General features: G+C 39.1%; 1 protein-coding gene across 1 annotated transcript; it reads left to right on the top strand.

Moving 5' to 3' along the window:
- Positions 1–1,325: 1,325 nt before the first annotated feature.
- Positions 1,326–20,110, top strand: TRAM1 (translocation associated membrane protein 1). Its single transcript, XM_017812508.1, has 11 exons — positions 1,326–1,618; positions 4,466–4,529; positions 5,110–5,231; positions 5,434–5,550; positions 6,413–6,471; positions 6,863–6,947; positions 10,646–10,716; positions 10,806–10,910; positions 11,446–11,589; positions 12,485–12,645; positions 14,809–20,110. The coding sequence occupies exons 1-11, from the start codon at positions 1,496–1,498 to the stop codon at positions 14,880–14,882; spliced, it is 1,125 nt and encodes a 374-aa protein (XP_017667997.1). The 5' UTR covers positions 1,326–1,495; the 3' UTR covers positions 14,883–20,110.
- The last annotated feature ends 473 nt before the right edge of the window (positions 20,111–20,583 follow it).

Genomic DNA, 20,583 nt, shown 5'->3' with positions numbered 1-20,583 from the left:
GTATAAAACATCTTGGGACTGAAATATGAATGCTGCTTCTGTTTAATCTTAAGAAAAAAATACAGCCATGCAAAGAAATTTTCTGTAGCCTTTTCTGTATTTTTAAGTATCCAAGATCATCTCTAGACACCAAATATATCTGTCTGATGATTTATGAAATTCACAGGAAACCTCTGAGCATCTACACAGCTGATGAAGATGTTTTATAGTTGAAAAACCCGGAGATCAGTCTGGTCCATACAGTAGGAAGAAATGAACCTATCACCAACAGCTCATACAATATATTTGATGCATGCTCTCAATTCTGGCAGGGTGAAGCAATACCAACCTTAATTTCTTACCCTAATTTCTTACACTGTATTCATTAGCTGCTGGCAGCAATAGCCATTCTGACAACACTAAATTTCAGCTGTGAATTAGTCATTTTCTTGATCTTTCTTTTTCATATATCCACGGGGAGTATCTGCCACCCAGAAGCTTTAATAAATAAACAGAACATGAATTTTGGAGGGGATGAAGGACAGCTGAATTCAGCCTGGATGTCTTCCACATCAGCGTTTATTTCTCAGACCTCTTCATTCATCCGTTTAAACCAGGCGAGAGCCTCCTGTGACTGGCTTGTTTTAATCTACTTCTAATCTTCTGTTAATGTCTCTTCCTCCTGTACTTCTCGGTTAGCTTTTCTTCCCCTCTCCTTTCTTGCACTTGGATTCCTTGTTACTGTAATTGTTACATGTTACTTCTGGCTGCACACTACAGTGTGAGCAGAGGGACAGCGGGAGCCGCTGCCGGCCTGGTGACATCGGGACCGTGCGGCTGCGCCTCGGCCGTACCTAGAACGAGCCCGGCAGGCGTCCTCCTTGCACCCTTCAGGAGCCCATCTTACGGCTTGCGGGGGTCTGGTGACCACCAAGCTTAGCCTCGGAGAAGGAAAGAGTGAAAAAAAAAAAAGTGAAGCTGGATGGCGGGGGTGCCGAGAGGGAGTGGAGTCCGACCCGGCTCCGTGGCACAGCCCGAAGCGGGGGCAGCCCGCTCTATTTAGGTCGCGACCCCGGCGGGATCCCCAGTCATTTTATGTCGCCGCTATCCCGGTGGGAGAGAAGCTGGGCCCGTGCCCAGCGAGGGTTTCGGGCTACGGCCAGCGAGTACCCGGCCGCGCTGCCAAGGACGCAGCACCTGGACGCTGCCCAGGTGGCACAGCACAGCACGGCACGGCACGGCATGGCACGGCTCTGCTGACGAGTCCCGGCCATGCCGCGTCCCGGGGCCGCTCCCGGGTTGGTGGGTTCGAACTGCCGCCCCCGGGCGGGCGGAGCGCGGGCGGAGGCGCCGCCGGCCGGCAGGGGCGCTGCGGAAGGGGGAAGCGGAGCGGCGGCCGTGCCATTCCCCGGCTGCGCGGTCGCCTCCTCCCCCTCCGCCTCTTCCTGGCCGCGGCGAGCGGAGCTGTGCTGGCAGCGGGGAGGCGGCGGCGCCGGCGCCCAGCTCCCGGCCCGCCATGGCGATCCGCAAGAAGAGCAACAAGAACCCGCCAGTGCTGAGCCACGAGTTCATCGTGCAGAACCATGCGGACATCGTGTCCTGCATGGCCATGATCTTCCTGCTGGGGCTCATGTTCGAGGTGAGGCGGCGCCAACGCCCCCGCCCGGGGTCCTCGTCCCTCTTCCCCCTGCTCCGCCGGGGGCTCTCGGTGCTGGAGGGGAGGGAGGGAGCGGGAGGGCGCAGGAGTCCCGATGCAGCGAGGGCCAGCGCCACAGCCTCCCGGCGCACCTGCCCGCCGCCCCACGATGTACGCGGGAAAGGAGCCGACTCCCGCCCCGCCGCACGGCCCGACCGCCAGAGCGGGCGTCCTCCCTGCGGTGCATCCTCGCTCCGCCGGGGGAACGCCCTCTTCCTCGGCTCGGAGAGGCGCAGCCTGCGGCTGCCGCCAGGACCCGAGTCCCGCTTCCCCCCGCCGCCCTGGGAGGGAGGGAGGGAGGCCGTGCGGGGCCGGGCAGGGGGTGGGCGCGCTGCGTCCCTTGGCGGCGGCGGGGAGTTCCTGCGGTCGGCGGGGCTACGTGGCAGACGGGAGAGGGAGGAGGAGTGCGCGGCACGGCGAGGAGGGGGCGGGGGGCGAGGCCCGGGCGCCACAGCCGATCCCCCGCTCTTTGTGTGGCGGCCCCGCCGGCACTACGGCTCCCGTCGGGCGGCGCGGCGGGAAGGGAAGGCAGCGGTGACGTGTCCTTACAGCCGCCCTCGGGTCCCCCTGCCCGCGCCCCCGCGCTGCCCGCGGAGCATCCCAGCACTCCAGGCGGTTCGAGGCGCCGCTCGGATGGCGCTGGTCACCCCTCGCTGCCACCTCCCGCCTCGGAGGTGGGCCGAGGTTTGGCAGCGGCAGAGGGGAGCTCGGCCTGAGGGCCGGCCCTGCTGCGGGCCAGGCGCTCTCTGGGAACCCATGTTGAATGCAGATGTTTTAAAACGTGCCTTTTTGGCTCTTCTCGATTACCTTCTGAGAGAACTGAAAAGGTGACTTACCTGTGTGACTGCCAAAATGTTGTCAATGATCTGAGGTCATTGAGATCACTGAAACTAAGATCATCAGAGTAAGACAGTTCATTGGCTAAGTGTTTCTGGGTTTTTGGTATTTTAGACGTTTGTTTAGACACGTATTTGGGCTTTATTTTAGATATTTGTTTAGGACTGTGGACCTTTTTGTTATATGGGTGGTTTTCAGAATAGTTTTATGCAGCCATTGGTACTGCTCAGCACTAAAGCCCAGTGGAGTTAGGAAAACCAGATACATATATATGTATGTATATATATATATACCCAAAAAGTAAAAACAGGGCAGACCAACAAAGGTGTTACATTTGAGTTTGCTATTAGAAATCACCAAGACACCACCAATATGGTGGTTTTCTGGGGAATGACATTAAAGAGGTGGACCTAAACATTTATGTGCCTACTTTAGAGTTACTGTATTAACAGTATTATTGATAGGGTTGGAAGTTTGGGGGGGGATTGGATGTGTTCTGAATTCTTTTGTTTCCAGTTTTTTTAACCCGTTTTTTCTACCCTGGTGTAGAGAGGCCATATATCTTTGTTGGTACAGATGTGATGTGGCTGAGAAGATTGTAGCAATTTTTTTAATGCTTTGATATAGGTCTTGGAAATCACCTGCTCTGCTTGATGTTGGTATGGTAAGGTGTTTATACTGCCTGACTTGTGCAATTGAAATAGTACTGAGAGTAGCTGACAGAGCTTCGAAGGGCAGTTGAGAATTGACTAGTGTTTTGAATTGTCCTCTGAAGACTCCCTTGATGGATAGGGAGCCCGAGGTGATCTCGCTAATTTAGGCAAACTAGTTGGATACCCTGAAGTTACATGGACTGAACAGTCTGCCATGTATTCAGGGTTTCGTAGAAAATTTAGGGCTTGTTGACAAAGAGCTGCTTTTAGAACTTAATCTCATTTCCCATGAATGGTAATTAATGCTGGTAGTAACCTAATAATTATTTTCAGATACTCAACGTATCCTTCCAGGATTCGTAAAAGAGCTTGTTTTTTTCATCAGCCCTATGGATGCCACAAAGATGCTAGGTTTTTACAGCAGTGAAAAACTATCAGATCACAAATGCTGTTGTAAAGCACAGTTATTTTTCCTTCTGTTAAGACATGTTGTTTCGTGTTGGAATTCAACTAAGATGCATTAGAGCTAAAAATAAGTTTATGCTTTTTGACAAATAAGAACTTGTACTCCTTCTTATTTACTAGGGTTTTTAGAATATCTCCACCCTCAGAAAAAAGCCATTAGGACAAACATCCTCCCTCCAGATTGCTTTTATTCATTCTGCTTTTTCTTACAACCAGTCATAAAGGAGTAGTACCGCTACTGCTAAATTTAATCACGTTTGTTTTACGCATCTTGCCAAAGGATCCCCAAGGTCAAAAGAATGCTAATTGTATTGAGTTGGTATGCCACTGGCCTGAAATGGTTTTCTGTTCTTTATGCTTTTTTTCCTTCCCCGTCCACATTTTTCAGATCACTCACGGTTTTATGAATATGATAATTGACTTTCACATTTTGTCAAATAAAAAAAAGTACTTTTAAATAAAGTTTATTCTCGGTCATTGCTGAATGCATCATGGTCTAGAGGTTCCATGATATTGTACATTCTGTTAATGTAATAATACAGTATGGACTGAGGAAAGCATTGTAGCATGTTTTCATTTTAATGTTGTAGGAAAGACTATTTTTAAGTGGCATTTTCAAGGATATTTCATTCAGGAGGTTTGGTGTTCTGTAAACAAATCTATATGGACCAGGCAATGTGTGCTGCCTTTGAAAAGTAAGGTGAAGCAGTGTGATAACATGATCACTTTTTTGGGAGGGGACAAATGTGCTGGGCAAGGGTGCTAAATGTATTTGCATATGTCTTCAGTTTAATGTAGCTTACTTCCATGAGAATTTGTTTTTTTCCTCTTTCAGATTACAGCAAAAGCAGCTGTCATTTTTGTTACACTTCAGTATAATGTTACCATTCCTGCCACAGGTATGTATCTTGCAGGAGATTAGTTATGAGACTGTGTATTCAGACATTATTAGTATGCCATGCTTTCTAGACTGACAGTAGGTGAATTTGTCAATTTGAATAGATAATAAGCAGCTTTCAAGGATTTCACTCTATTAAAACTCCATTTTAATTAATTAGGTTAGAGACAATGTTTCTGTTCTGATATATTCATCATTAGTGCTAAAACACCATCTGACTGGTAGATAAGTTCACACAGATTCTTACTTTGGCTTTGCAAGTGACAGTCTTTAATAGTCAAAGTGGGGTGATAGCTTAACATATTTTTATTGTCTGCTTTCAATGCGTTTGGGTAAGCTTCCTAAGTGCACTTAAGTTTTTTGTTTTATAGTACTTCTTTCCAGAGTCAAAATGAGTTTGTGATGTGATGGAGAAAACTATAAACAATCTAGTGACCTAGTTTATGATGGCAGTTTAATTTGACTTTTATTTGTTCAACTGACTACAAGGTAACTTCTGTGAAAAGTTTCACTCTGAGAAACAAACTTATTAGCCATTAAACTGTATTGATGCCTAACAGTTCATTCTGTTTGCCTTTTAGAAGAACAATCTGCAGAAACAATCTCTCTCTATCACTATGGCATCAAAGACTTGGCTACGATTTTCTTTTACATGCTTGTAGCAATAATCATACACGCTATAATTCAGGAGTATGTACTGGATGTAAGTACAAAATATTAATTCCTTTCATCAAGAAAATAGTCAGGTTTTAATTAGACCTTAAGACTATTAACTTAAAAGTAAACTTCTGCATTAAAGCTTTTAACTGTAAAAACATGCATTAAAACTTTTAGATGTTCTAATGCAGTTACCAGGTAAATGTTAAGTACTGCAGCATATAAATAACAATGGATTTCCATTTCAGAAAATTAACAGGAAAATGCACTTTTCAAAAACAAAGCATAGCAAGTTCAATGAGTCTGGGCAACTTAGTGCATTCTACCTTTTCTCCTGTGTTTGGGGAACAAGTATTCTTGTCTCTGTAAGTATACCTCCTCTTCTGTTTGTATTATGTGATTTCAAAAGCTTCACTTAAACTGCTGATAAATATGGTTTTCGCTTATTTTTCTGGGTTTAGCTGGTTTTAATTTTAAAGTGGGGACAAGTTTAAGAATTCTGTGTAGGTTGTAGTCATAACTGAGTGTAAAGTCCAGTAGTGTTGCTGTTGCTGAGTCTTGAGTGTATTTACTGTGAACAGAGTAAGGTAAAACCATTTAACTATTATGGTACTTAATTCTCTGTAGTTTTTTTGTGTTGGCTTATTAACATAAAATAAATGTTTAAAAAGCACTATATATAGCATTTTGGAGCCTAGGAAATGGGTATATGGGCCAACTGCTGTAGTCTGAAGTCAATGTGTCCTTTCAGGTTAAAGCTAGTGGCTGAATGTGAAGGGAAAGAGTATTTTTTTTCTTTTCCTTTAATATAGTAACTCCTGGAAAAACTTTCCTTTTATTAGTTAAACTCAAAGCCTGTCAGCAGTTTACATTAGAAGACTTATGGCTGTAGAGATGCTGAAATAACTTCCATCTCATTCTATATGGAACAAACACATGATTCGATTGGTTGTTTTTTATTTTCCTAAGCCAGTACTACTGTCTTTTGTTTTGGGGAGTTGTTTTTTGGGTGGGTTTTGTTCTGCTTATTTGTGATTTCTTGGGTTTAAAAAAAAAATTAGATCTGCAGCTTTTACTTGTGCGTGTAGATGTGTACACATGTGTTTGTATGTACACACGTGCATATACATAAATGCATACATGTATTTCCAGTCATTATTTCTGACTAGAAAGTAACATCTCTGAGAGTTTATTGAGAGGTTTTGTTTGGTTTTTTTCTTCTTTTAGGAGAACTATATATCAGATCCAACCTCTCTGTGGAGGGACTATCCTCACACACTGATTCCGTAAGGCCTCTTCCTTAGAGGATTGCTGGGCGAGAGGAGGGGGTGTTTTAAACTTAGCTTGTGTCATGTACAATTTAATAAGTAGTTTGTAAAACTGTATTAGTCACTAATGCATTTTTGGTTGTATTTATGTGGCCTCTTGATTCTTTGACAATTGTAGCATACAAAGTTCTCTTTCTGTAGGCTGTTACTTAGAGAATTAAGTTTTTGCAAGCTTTATCTCAATGATTTTGATTTTTAAAATCTTAGTTTAAAGTTGGCTGGCAGGAAGGATCTGTATGTTTTCTTTCTTTAAGAGACAGTGATAAAATGTGTTCACTAGAGGGCTTCTGAAATGTTTTAATTTTATTCATAATAAGTAATGTGGTTCAATTCTTACTGTATTGCACAGGTTTCAAATGAAGTTTTTCTACATCTTACAGTTGGCATATTGGTTTCATGCTTTTCCAGAATTGTACTTCCAGAAAACTAAAAAAGTAAGTTCAAAATGTAAATGGAAGGAACTGCAGAGCAAGCAGCTCAAACAGTGGAGTAGTTAATTTCTTTTGAACTTGGAGAGTAATGTGTTACCCTAGATTTCCTACCCTATTCTGATTTGTGTTACTCACTTTTCTTGATGGAATTTGGGGTGCTCAAATGTCCATGTGAGAAAGGGGTCTTTTTTCATTTTAGTTATTTCAGTATTTCTAATTGCATTAAAATTGTTGTATATCTGTTGTGTAAATAAAAATTACTAGCGTTTCTCATCTACTGAAAGAATTTTCCCTTGAGGAAATGAATGTGAGATTTTCTTTTCAAACTTTTTTTTTGTTTCTCATAATTGGTAGTCTGAATAGTCTCATTGAAATCACAGCTAGTTAATGAATCATGATGTAGGTGTAGAATATAAGCTGTGAATGATTTTATAAATCAAAGTGGTATTAAAGTCTGGGATTTGATTTAAGTACCACTGTCCTCTGCAGAAGTTCTGGTTAGTTATGTATTGATATTTTTTTCAGTTCTCAATTTTTAACAGCAGCATTTTTTCCCTGAGGGTTTTCTGTGTTTGGATTCTCATAACACTGAGTTCACTTCAGATTTTTTGTAGCACACTTCTTGCCTTCCTGACCAATTTAAGTAGGCTCTTCTCATGTTGTTGCTCAAGATCATTTTGCATATACATTTTCCTGCTTAAACTTTCCTGTTTTAAACTCTTCAACATGGCTTCACCAAAGGCAAATCGTACTTGACTAACTTAGTGGCTTTCTATGGTGGAGTGACTGCATCAGCGGATGAGGGAAGAGCTGCTGATGTTATCCACCTGAACTTCTGTTAAGGCTTTTCATGGGGTCCCCCACAGCATTCTTATTTCTAAATTGGAAAGAGATGGATTTGATGGATGGAGTGTTAGATGGATGAGGAGCTGGCTGGATGGCTGCTTCCAGAGAGTTACAGTCAGTGAGTCAATGTCCAAGTGGAAACTAGTAACAAGCAATTTTCTTCAGGGATCTGTACTGGAACCAGTGCTGTTTGACATTTCATCAGACAAAGGGACAAAGGGATCGAGTGCACCCTCAGCAAGTTTGCAGAGCCACCAGGCTGAGTGTTGCAGTTGATTTGCTTGAGGAAAGGGGTGCCATCTAGAGTATCCTGACAGGCTTGGACTGGGTCCATGTGAACAAGGCCAAGTGCAAGGTCCTGCACGTGGATTAATGGAATCCCCAACATCAATAAAGCCTGGGGATGAATGGATTGAGAACAGCCCTGCAGAACACTTGGGGTACTGGGGATGAAAAGTTGGACATGAGCTAGCGATGTCCTCTTGCATCCCAGAAAGCCAGTTGTAACCTGGGCCGCATAAAAAGCAGTGACCAGCTGGTTGATCTGCCCTTCTACTCCACTCTGGTGAAACCCCACTTGGAGTACTGTGTCCTGCTCTGGGGTCCCCAGCACAGGAAAGGTATGAATCTGTTTGAGCAGGTCCAGAGAAGAGCCACAAAGATGAACAGAGGACTGGAGCAGCCCCCCTGTGAAGATAGGGTGAAAGTGTTGGGGTTGTTCAGCCTGGAGAAGAGAAGGCTCCAGGGAGAACTTTTTGTGGCCTCACACTGTTTGAACTGGCCTTACAAGAAATATGGAAAGAGACGTTTTATCAGGGCCTATAGTGAGAAGAAAAGGGGCAATGATTTTAATCTGAAAGAGGGTGGGTTTAGAATAGATACAAAGAAATTCTTAACTATGAAGATGGTGAGACACTGGAACAGATTGCCTAGAGAAGTTGTGGGTTCCCCTTCATTTGAAGTGTTCAAGGTCAGGTCGGATGGGGCTTTGAGCAACCTGATCTAGTGATGGAAGTCCCTGCCCGTGGTAGAAAGGTTGGACTAGATGATGTACAAGCGGCTCTTCAAGCCCAAACGATTCTGTAACTGTTGTTGCTGTGTGACTAGGCTATATCTCTGCTGCCAGAGTTTATTCAAGAAAATGAAACATAGGTGTTATGTAAGCATAGGTCTTTGTTTAGGAGCCTAGAAGAGGCTTAGTAAAATAGTAATGAGATGCATTGTTTTTATGCTGGTCTGATGCAGTATAAACACTGTTTTGCAGATGCACTGCAGCTCATGTTCCCATATTGTGCTAATGGTACCTCTCAAATGTAACTTCATGGCCAAGTCTGGAGATTTTTTTTTAACATAAGTTCAAGAAAGCTGTCACAAGTGGCCTAAGTGCTCTATGTTGAATAATAGTATTTTATTGGGTCAGTACTTGAAATTTTGGCCTCTGACTTTTGCATTAAGTTTAAAGAATAGTTCATTTGTTTTAGCAAGTTCATAGTTGATATTTCTTTCACCATGGCTTAACCTCTGCCATCTTGGCTTCCTTGCTTTATTCCATCTCTTGAAGGAACTGGCTGCATTTACTCAGGTCTAGTTGTCTTTACTGCTGACACAGACAAGGGAGGAACTTCTTAACTCCGGTACTCCGTATAGGCATGTCTGTCTCCGGTTGCGTTATTCCAGTAGGCCTTCAGTCTCCGCCAGTTTGTCTAAGCGGGCAGCATAGGCTGTTGAAATGTTACCTCAGTTCTGAAGTTAGCGTAAAAGGCTTCTCCTGTTAGTAGTTGGAGAAACTAACTATTTGTACTGTCTATTCTCTAATTTATCTCAAAGAAGTATTTTTTTTGTTTGTTTTCTTTCAGATAATTTAGAGTAGGTCTTTGTTCATCTCTTTTCTTACCCTTTGTGTATGGTGCTTTGTGTGTGGTGTTTGCTGTTGTCAGAAGTGTTTGATTCTATATGTTTGTTGGATTTGAGATTGAGTATTGAATAACATACTATAGATGTTACAAGATTAAAATGTTAGGCCTTTTTTATTTGCATGTATACCAGATAAGGCTGAAGATCCTTGAACTTTAGGGGATTTTTCAAAAAAATAGGAGTTTCTTAAGCACAGCTTGAATGTACTCTGCATACTGCTTCAAAACAGATTTTTATTGTGATCTGGCATACTTTAGTGATTCTTCTGTTCACAGATGGCACAATGTGCTTTCCATGTGCTGTGTGTCTCCCTCTTTATTATTTTGTCTCCATGAAGTGTTCAATTTAATGGAGCTGGTTAAACCCTGAATTGAAGTGTGACTATGAGGTTTAGCATGACTAGTTAATAACTATATTCTCTGTATTTGCCAGCAACAGTGTGCCAGAATTTTGAATGTTCTTGAATTTTTAAAATCAATGCCAACACTAGGAAAAGTTTTCATTTTGATTTGTAGACTGGTTTTTTTTTATTTCTGTAGCAGTTTGACAATCTGATTAGCAGCAAACATGTGGAACTGTAGGAGCTGATGATACAGTTATACGTATACAAAATAAGTATTGTAATAGCTTGTACAAATTCACGGGAGTCCTAACAAATAAAACTGGGCCCTTTTAAAAAGCATCTTTTTTGTGTTTGATGCATTTTCTCACAGTAGCATATGTGCAAGATTCTGAATATTATTGCTAAGTAAGCAATAAGTTATGTGTGGAATTAGATGACCCAGGCTGAGTAATTCAGTGCCAGGCCAGACCAGGCCATGTTAAGGTAATTGATAAACAAAGAAGAATTTCCAAGACTAGGGAATAGTAATAATAGATAACATTGTACCATACTGTATAACATTATGTATAAGTCATGGTTGTTTTTTTCTTCCTAATAGGAAGATATCTTTCGCCAGATTGTCTACATTGGACTTTACCTCTTTCATATTGCTGGAGCCTATCTCCTGAAGTAAGTCAATTGTAAACTTTTTCTGGCTTCATTCCCTTTCTTAAACATGTAACAAAATGTCTGAATGTTTGTTTTATTTGTTTTGATAGTCTGACCCATCTTGGACTTGTTCTTCTGGTATTGCATTACTTCGTTGAATTTCTTTTCCACATATCCCGTCTTTTCTACTTCAGTGATGAAAAATACCAGAAAGGGTAAGTAGTCTTTATATTTTAAATTCATATAATTTCTGTCTTAAAGCCTTTTGCATTTGACTAGCTGGAAACCAAAATTACAAGGAAGTTCAAACAGTTTTTCTTAGAGACCACAGTTCTCCAGAATAGTGTTAGTACTTATATCTCTTAAACAACTGTTTTTTTAACCTTGTTTTAGCCTGTTAAAGTAAATGTTAGTAGCAGTATAAAAATGAAATAAAATCTCACAATGTGTACTAATATTTTTTTTTAAAGTTTTGTAGAGAAAGGAACAGGATAGGTTCAGTGTCCTACAGCCAGTGCTGTAGGAATTAATAACATGCTTATGTTCTAATAGTACTGGAAAGCACTTTCCATTGAGTTGAAATTAGTTTTCAGAACATAATGCAAGACTCATGTGGAATAGGTGCAATGAATTTAGGTGAGTTCTTATATTCCAAACAAATTTGCATGGTGAAGGGTAAGCATTTGTCTTGTTAGTGCATGTGTTTTGAATGGAAAATTCATTTAGTGTTTGTGGTGTTTTTATTTCTAGATTTTCACTATGGGCAGTTCTTTTTGTTTTGGGAAGGCTTCTCACCTTGATTCTCTCAGTCCTCACTTTTGGCTTTGGACTAGCAAGAGCAGAAGATCAGCAGCTGAATTTCAGTACTGGAAACTTTAATATCCTGGCTGTTAGGTATAGTAAACCTGAAACAGTTCTTAAGCATGTACTGTAAACCTGTGTTAGATACACAATATAAATGGTATGGTATGGTATTAATGCCAGTAATTCTGAATGATTGAGTATTTTCATGCAACCGATGGGATCAATGGGAATAGCTTATGTAAGAAACTTTTAAACCACAGTGAAATGAATTGAATTATTTACAGTCTACAGCTGAGAAATCTGTAACTGGTTGCTCTTCTTTGTCAAAAGACACCCAGAATTAAGAGGAATATTCAATTATAAACACTAATTTTAAATGTTTCAGATTTAGTAAATTGAATTCTGGATATAATTGCAGTGAGTTTATCTATAGAGGTCAAGGTGGTATGTCCAGAGCATCTTTGGTCCTGGTTGAAAATTTGTGCCTCTCTCTCTGTCGTTGTTATGGCTCCTGTTATTGCAACATGATGCAGAATGTTCTGCCAACCACCTGGCCTTCTTATGAATTAAATCTAGAAAAGGAAGTTATTGAAGCATTGGCAATGTAAGCATTACCCTGTAGAACTGATACTCAGAATGGCAAGACACTCTTAAACCATTTTCAGCTGTTGCTGCCTGGTACCTTGAGAGTAATTCTGAAAAAGAGAGCAGGAAATAAACCTAGTGCTTCCCAGTTTTGATGGGCAAAGACTTCGCTGTATATCCAGTTTTGATCATCTGTGCTTAAGCCCAGTCGCGCTGTGGGAGCAAACACTTGCATGGCTTAGCAAATGGATGTTACTGGGAGGAAGGGGTGGAAGTTGCCAAAGAAAATAAAAAATAACCTGAACAAAACTGAACTTGTAAAAATTCGTGTTATCTAGAAAGGATCACTCTAATGCGTGACAAAGTTACTGATAAAACTTCACTTGTGCTTTGTTTCTAGAATCAGCGTGCTGGCCTCTATCTGCATGACTCAAGCATTTATGATGTGGAAGTTCATTAATTTCCAGCTTCGGAGGTGGAGAGAGCATTCTTCTTCCCAGCCTCAGTCAGTGAAAAAGAAGTTTGTATCAGCTAAAGGAAAGACCTCCAGAAAAGAAAGAGGTTTGTAGTTGCAGTTTTTCTGTTGCCTTGACTTCTCAAAAACAACCTTAGGATGTGCAGAGCCTTTTTTAATAGAGTTGCTAAAGAAGCATTTTATATTTAACTTGCAAGTGAGAGGACTCCGTTACAGAAACAGTATTGGTGAATATTACTGTGGGGAAAAATGATTTAAAAAATACACACTGTATATTGTTTGGATTTTCTAATTGCCCAAATGAAGGAATTACTGTTTGTAACATGATATTTTTATTATCTTTCATTTCAGTTTTTGAACAAAATATATGTCATGCTTATGTTTTTTTCACTTATAAAAAGGGAACAGACACAATTTCAGATCTGTTCTCATAAACAATTATTTGTAAAATTTTCTTGCAATTAATTTCAGGCTTGTTGTTTATTTTCAGAAAATTCTGAGGTTTTAGGGCAAAGAGATGGTTTGATGATCCACTCAGTAAATAGTCTTGTGTTGGACTGTTTTTACAAAAAACAGAATTTGCTAGTTGTCTAAAGGAAGGTAATAACTACTTACTAGTCTAAACCTGTGTTGAAGGATTTGGAAATGTACTGATGACTCCAGGTTTTACTTTTTGATTATGTCACACTCTTTTTATAGAAAGGGCATGAAAGATGAACTGAATGCTCTTTCCTCCAAGAAAAATTATGTCCTCTTTTAAAAATAAAGTTTCCCCATACTTCAGTATTTCTGTTGTACCATCAGTTAAGCTTCTGTGTACTTAATTGCTAGCTTGAATAACTTCTGGACTTTTTTGAAACTGCTGAAGTTGTTTCAAAAGCTTTTTTCAGCATGATCCTTTCTCCCAATCATGTATTACCAACTTGTTCCACCTTTTGATATATTGAACATAGTGTGTGTGAAGACCATTTGCATCAAGAACTGAGATTTGTGGTGGGTGATCCATTTTTTTTTATTTCCCCCTAGTTTCTTTTTTATTAAAATGATGTACTTTAGATTTTTGCTGCACTCCCTTTAGATTATTTGTAATTATCACAACTTGGCTTTTGTGTGGTGTTGGGGTTTTTTGTTTTCATCAGAAAATACAAGGGAATTTTTTTTATAATTGAGTGAAGGTAGTTTCCTATGTGAAAGTGTCCTATTTAATCAGAAGTGTCCTATTTAACCAGAGCTCTGTGATCATTGCATACTCACTATGGTGTTTCTTTAACTTAATTGAAGTCTTTTATGTCAAATAATTTTAAAATATAAACTTTAATGGTGTTTTAATCAGTGAGTCAAAATCTCCTAATTATTTCATTCATATAATTTGATGAATTTGTTGGTTTTCATCCAACTTCAGTGGACACTTGCAAGCGGTAAGCAAACAGTGAAAAAGTCAGTTAATTGGAGTTGTGGTTTAATTCACAAAATAATTGAGCTATACCTGTCTTGAGACTGAAGAATTTTTTGTTTATTTTAAATAGAAAGAAAAGAACTCTGTTCTTTCTTATTCTTCTGTTTTGAGTGTTCCCGTAATGTTGTCTGTTCAGAACACTTGCACAAGATGCAGCAAAACTGTGGTTTTGAAAGAGTAATATATGTAATTGAACTGTTTAAAACACTTTTTTGTGTTCCACCTATTTGAAGTACTCTTTCCATGTACGCATACTCATTGCAAACCTGAACTAGTGTTTTCCTTCTGTCCATCTTTTAAAGTGTATGCTTTAAAAATTGTATGTGCATCTGTAGATAAAGGCTTTCCTGTATATATGAAATACTTGTAAATGAAGGAGTGTAATTTTAGCAAGAATTTCTAATATGAAATAGGTGGAACAAATAATTAAGACCTATACAAGGGAATTGTGTATATACTGTGTCTCCAAAATTTCACAGAACGTCATCTACAGGTTGTGTTTTACTTTTTCACAAATATTGTAACTAGTCTTGATTTTTCAGTCTTGGTGTATATAATGCACATATTTCAGTGTCTGGCCACATCAGCAAACTGGAATTTATTGTACTAAACTTTAAATTTTGCACTTTTTAAAAACTGTATTATACTGTTGAATTCCTGATGATAATTATGAGGTTTAATGAAGAAGATAAGTCAGAAAATAATTTAAAAGACTGTTTGTATAGGACCTAGAAAAATGTAAAAAAATATAAAACATCTCATTGTATTTGAAAAATGTTTTCTTGTTTTGTAGAAAACGGAATAAATGGAACAGTGACCTCAAATGGAGCGGACTCACCTCGCAGCAGGAAGGATAAATCCTCGTAAAACTGGGGTTTATTAAGTTAATTGACTAATGTCCCCAAAGAATCTGCTTTTTACATGGATGGCTCTTCAGCACTAGAGATATTATGGATTAAGGAAAATACAATTCATGTTTTTTGATTATTGATGTTGTTTTGAGAAACTTTTTTTAAAAAGCCATTTTGACTAAGGAAAAAGGTTTATCTCTCTTCAAATACTTGAGGGGAGGATTCAACACTTTTTAAAAAACATTGACGCTTTTTTAAACATTTACTGTGATGAAATAACTTACTTAATGAGGATCACTGTTGCAATGTATTATTTCCCTCCAGTTTTTGTAATCTTGGTGATATAGGATGTTCTACCAACTTCACTTTTTCCAAGTTCCTCAAGAAGTATTACAAAATTGAAGTAAAAACTTAGTATGCGTTTTCAGATACTCTGGCTTTTCAGTTAATTACCTTGACTCAAATTTGCATTTCAAATTGGGATTCCAAGACCACGCCAATAGACCTTTTTATTTTGTAGTTACTAGCTGCACAATGTCTGCTCTTAGAATTGCCCCATATCATTAAAACAGAACTGAAATAATCGGAAATGTTGCGGAGTCTTATTGTTTGTTGGTTAGAAATCTCTTACAAGGAACAAAAAACCTTTCTGAGATATAGCTTTTAGCACTTGAAAATTAGAAGGGAGCGTGTATGATCATAGGAAGAGTTGATTTGAGTAGCACTGTTCGCTTCTGTGTGTGCTTTTAAAGTGTATCTTGGAGAATTAGTGTGCGTTGGACCTTCTTTAAAAACTTGTCTGGCCGATTTTAGAGGGTGGAGGTTCTTACAATGTCTTGTGTTTGTTTTGGGAGGCAATTAATGCTCCATGAACAGGGAATTAAATAAATGGATCAAGTTATGAGAAACATTCCTTTATTCTAACTGCTTTGCTTTGTTTCACCTCTGCTAGGAATAGTTTGATTTCTCCTATATTTGTTTTTATGAAAAAATATTTAGAAGCTGCAACTTCTTAAAACTGATTTATTGTGCCCTTTGCTACAACTGGAAAAATCTCAATTTAAGAATTCTTCCATTATCTTTTAAAATTGTATTCAATGTGAAGCTTCGTCCAGTTAGTTTTCCAGTTTAATATGCAGATAATGTTTCCTCTGTACGCTTTTGTAATGGATATAATTCAACCCATTGCACTTGAGAACGAGTGAGAGATTTATTTGAGTCTTAAGAAGAAGTTGCTAAATTAGTCTATCAAGATAACCAAAGTATTGAACTGCTTATTGATTGAGGATAATTATGAGCAATCAAGCTGATAAATAAAATAATTTTAATTAAAACCTGTTATTATAATTGAGTTTATACCCAACAGAGTAATAAATCTGCATTCTGTATCTTCTACAGTTCAATTGCTTACTGTTCAGAATAAATGTTTCCAGTACAAAATATTCTCTACAAGTAACTATCCATTCTTCAATTGTTTAGTGCTATTTAGAGTTATTGCAGTATAATTTATTATATGTTTCCACTAATTAGTCACGATTCCCAAGTATTTGGTTCACACCTCCTGAAATGGACTTGGCAGACTTATACTTGCTTGGCTTGAGAACTCTAGAGCAGCATGCCCTGTAATATGCCCAGTCTGCTTCAGTAGAAGTAGCTATGCCATGCCTTGATTTGAAGTGGTGGAACTGTGAATCTGTCTGACTCTGGAAATCTGACATGAAACTGGAAAATTGGAAATCAGAAATTTTGAGAGAATTATATATATTATATACCTGCTGCCGAAAATCACATTTCAAGTCTGATGTTTCTAGAAAGACCTTCACAAATTCTGTGTGCCTTGCTCTCAACTTGTACCTTAAACCAGGGGGGAAAATGTTAAGTGTCTAGTCTGGTACTTTGACTCTAAATCAGTTTGGTTGTGATATCCGGTTGTACTGGGGCTCTCAGAATCATAACAGGTGGAGGAACAAATTATGAAGGGAACATCTAAGGTACTTCTTGAGATCTTTAAGACTTAAAGGAGGGTTGTAATAGTTGTTTCCCTAAGGCAAACTGTTTCTTGTAAACCTCATTCACAGTAGTCTCGAAATGCAAACTTCAGGTTAATTTCCAAAAACTTCGAAAGAATATATTCTTGACTGTTAATACTGACATTGCTTTTTGTCTCCTTTTGGCCTTATGGACAGAAATTCTTGGCCTTTGGACTTTAACAAAAGCACTTTTGTTTCCACAATGGCTTAATCTTCATCCTTGCCTTATAGGAGTTGTCACTGTCTGCCAAGTAATATAGAATAATAGTTGTTCTAGAATTTGGATAGAGTATTGGAAACCAGTATCTTCTGTCTTTTGTATCATAACTAAAAATACATAATTATTATGTTTGAGGCAAAAGCAGTGATTTAGAATTTTCTACCTTGGAATGGAAACACTCATAAACTTATAAGATTTTGAGACTTATGTTTCTAGTTTGATATTGCTTGTTTTAGCATAAGATTATTGTCTGGCTGGATAATTTCTTTTTAATTGCTTAAAACTGGTTTTTAAATGTTATTGCATTTTTTGCTCTTTGCTTGTAATCTGGGATTCAGTAAGGTGGAAGTCTAATCATGTTTTCTTGATTATGGAGTCAGGAAAAATAGAAATGGAAATGTCTGAAGAGTTCATCATTTTATTCCTATGTCTAATAAAATAATTTTTGCCTAGGCTGCAGTAATTTATCCTGGTCAGTTGACAGGTCCTGTGAAGAGAAAGATTTGTCCATATAGATGGATTTTAATTGAATAATTATACAGACAGTGGATAGGGTTTGTTGGGTTTGGTTTTTGTCTTAAAGCCCCTTCCTTTTGCCCTGTCTTTTCAGAACTTTTCAAGATTTAACAACAGATGATTTATAGCCTTTTTTGCCCCCCAAATGTGTGTTTGGTTTCTATGCCAGAATCTACTATCAAAACTATTATTTTACTTTTAAAGTGATTATATTGAACTTCAAAGTACAAACAAGGAGCTCAGACCAGCTGAAAATAATTTTAGTTTTCATCTGGACACTTTGACTAGTTGCAAAGACTGATTTCTCCTATGTGAATTACTGATGAATGTGGAAATACTCTTTGGAAATACAACTTTTCTGGTGATCCCACGTCCAAAGTTAGGAATTCTGAAGGAATTTGCCAAGCAGAGAAAATGCTTAGGCTATTTCTGCTAACATTAGGTTATGCTGATGGCAAATAAAGTATGTTGTGATAATGCATGTAGAAAATCAGTTATTTGTAAGCATTTGATATTTTTCCTAAATACTTTTTTTCTTTGAAAATTTTAGTTGCGTTTATGGAGTTATGTTAGCCAGAATTGTAATAAGCAGTGCACTACTCGGGTACAAGTAATTGACTTCTGTAAAAAGGAGCAATACACATCTGCAGTCCTTTTGTTCTTTGAAGATTTCTGACTAACTGCACATGAGGTAATTTTGTCGGTGGCAAAACTTGATATTAAAGGGAAGGGAGCATTTTCATGGCCATGCTAAGCTGAAAGTAATGTAGGTTGCTGCCAAAATTGGGGTTCAGTCCCTTGCCTTGGCTAGCACAAGCCTTTCTGGTTGCATGGTGAGCTAGATCAGGGAGCTGGTGCACGGGGTTGCTTGGGGTTTTCTTTCCATTGGATTAGTTGTCTGATAGTAATCCCAGAGGCTCACAAGTAGTTATGTATAAGCAACAAGAAAAAAAATGCAGGGAAAAGATATATCAGGTTCTAAGGCAGCTACCCCTTCCATTGACATGTTGCTTAAAAATTACACTAGATTACAGTATGAGTTGGGTGATCTCCTTGAAAGGCTTCCAGTCATCATTACCAGAAGGGAGATGGGTCTCTGGTAGCTCCTACATGCCAAATCCATTAAGTATTAATGGATTTTTGTTGGATATTGAGGGGGAAGGGGAAATACTCATTGTGTTTTACTGTACTGAGATACCTGTTAACTGTCAACAGGGTTTCCAAGCAGTGAAAAATGATACTGGTGATGTACAAACTGGAATTTTGAAAATGTGGGTTGTCCTGGATCAAACAAACAAAACTACTTTCCTTAACGGCCAGGAAACTACAGCTTTTTTGGTGAGGGATTTTTTTTTCCACATAAACCCTTTATGTATTGAAGTAAATCTTCCAGAGAGTTTTGCAAGAATTGCATGATATGCCTGTCTTGGTACATGGAGGGAAGGGTTGTTTGGTGTCTCTTATTTTGTTTTCAGGAAGTTCACCAGCTGATTCCTAGGTCATACTTGGGTTTGGTTCCATTTGTGACTCAGCCCTTTGGGCCTGTGTTGTAAATGATGGAGACTGGCAGCTTGAATAGGCTTCCTATGCAGTGTTGGTCATTGCTGTCCTAATTGTTCTCTCTGGAAAATCTCAGTATTGAAGGGACTTGAACACAAAGTAGAGACAGTCGTGTTGCTTGTAACGTTTGCAGGCTGGTGAGAGCCTGTGCACAGAGATACTGCATTCCAGGGAGGGGGGCTGTGTTTTAGTGCCCACAGCCTGTACTAATAGTCATCTTGTTGTGCAAATATTTAGGCTTCTTCTGGTGCAGAGTATAAGGATGTCCTACAAAATGAAGGCTTGGGGAATATTTGGAAGATCCTTTAAAAGGAATGAGACTTCAAAGGACTGATGTCAGTTATCATCTGTTCATCATATTTGAATTTCTTATGTTGTTAGCTGCGGATTATCTTTAGATCACTGGATTAGCCCATGCTTGTTGGTTTGTTGGTGGGGTTGTTTTATATACTATAGGTCGTTGTGGTGGATGTTTAATGAGTATCCCCTCTTTACACTGTTCCCTGAACTACTCAGTTTTCGGTCTGATAAGCCTAGATCTCTACACATTAAGGAATTTTGTGTGCTCTTCAGAACTAAAGTAGGAGCAGGGCTGGACTGTTGCTGGATCAGACGTGCAAGAAATAAGCACATCAACATATTGGGTGTCATCAGAACCTCCTTAATAGGAACTGAAACTCTTTAGGATGAATACATTGCAATACAACTTATATCGGATGTAGCTCACATCCACAGAGCAAGTGCCATTGTGGATGAAATGGAACTGCTTTTAGCATCTGCCGCTGTCAATTCCCTTTGGTGAGCGATGGGTGAGGAGTGCTGGGCTCCAGCAGCAGTAGACTGTTTTCTGCCTTTCAGAAAAAAGTTCTTTTGATGTTGCCAATTCAAAAGGCAACAACTCCTATTTCTGGTTTAAAAGAAAAAACAGCCTAGTTTTGAATCCAATACACTTGATCTCTATGTGTCCTGTCACTTTTATTTTAGGTTTCTGCAAATACTTCGGTTTTATCCTGCTCAAGGATGGCAAATATGTGATGTGAGTGCCAGAAATGACAACTCCTTTTTCTTCTTTTTGTGTTTGAAACTTTTTGCAGAATCAGAGCAGCTAGAGTGTAGCTTTATAATTCAACAGTCTTTCAGTATTCATTCTTTGTCTGTATTTATTGTGGTTAATATTAAAGATCAGGCATTGTCATGCACCACAACAAAGTTGTTACTTCTTCATTCCACACACGAGAGTGTGGAATTCGATATACTGAATTGAAAAAAAATACATTAGCCTTGACTGGTTTAGCAGAAATTGATATTCCTGGATGTTTTTCCTTTGCATATTGCAGTTCACTTTTACTGCCTTTCTCATTTAAGAAACTGGACACTTAAGGTCTCTGAAT

Source organism: Lepidothrix coronata, unplaced genomic scaffold (genome assembly GCF_001604755.1).
Source record: "Lepidothrix coronata isolate B3197 unplaced genomic scaffold, Lepidothrix_coronata-1.0 Scaffold36, whole genome shotgun sequence".
NCBI classification, from domain to species: Eukaryota; Metazoa; Chordata; class Aves; order Passeriformes; family Pipridae; genus Lepidothrix; species Lepidothrix coronata.
Note: the sequence above shows the minus strand (reverse complement) of the source record. Positions and strands in the feature narration are given on the sequence as shown.

Coding starts and splice junctions, on each gene's coding strand:
- TRAM1 (XM_017812508.1), top strand. CDS start 1,496: ATGGCGATCCGCAAGAAGAGCAACAAGAACCCGCCAGTGCTGAGCCAC. Junction 5,551..6,412: donor GAACAAGTATTCTTGTCTCT/GTAAGTATACCT, acceptor TTCTTCTTTTAG/GAGAACTATATATCAGATCC. Junction 10,717..10,805: donor GCTGGAGCCTATCTCCTGAA/GTAAGTCAATTG, acceptor TTGTTTTGATAG/TCTGACCCATCTTGGACTTG.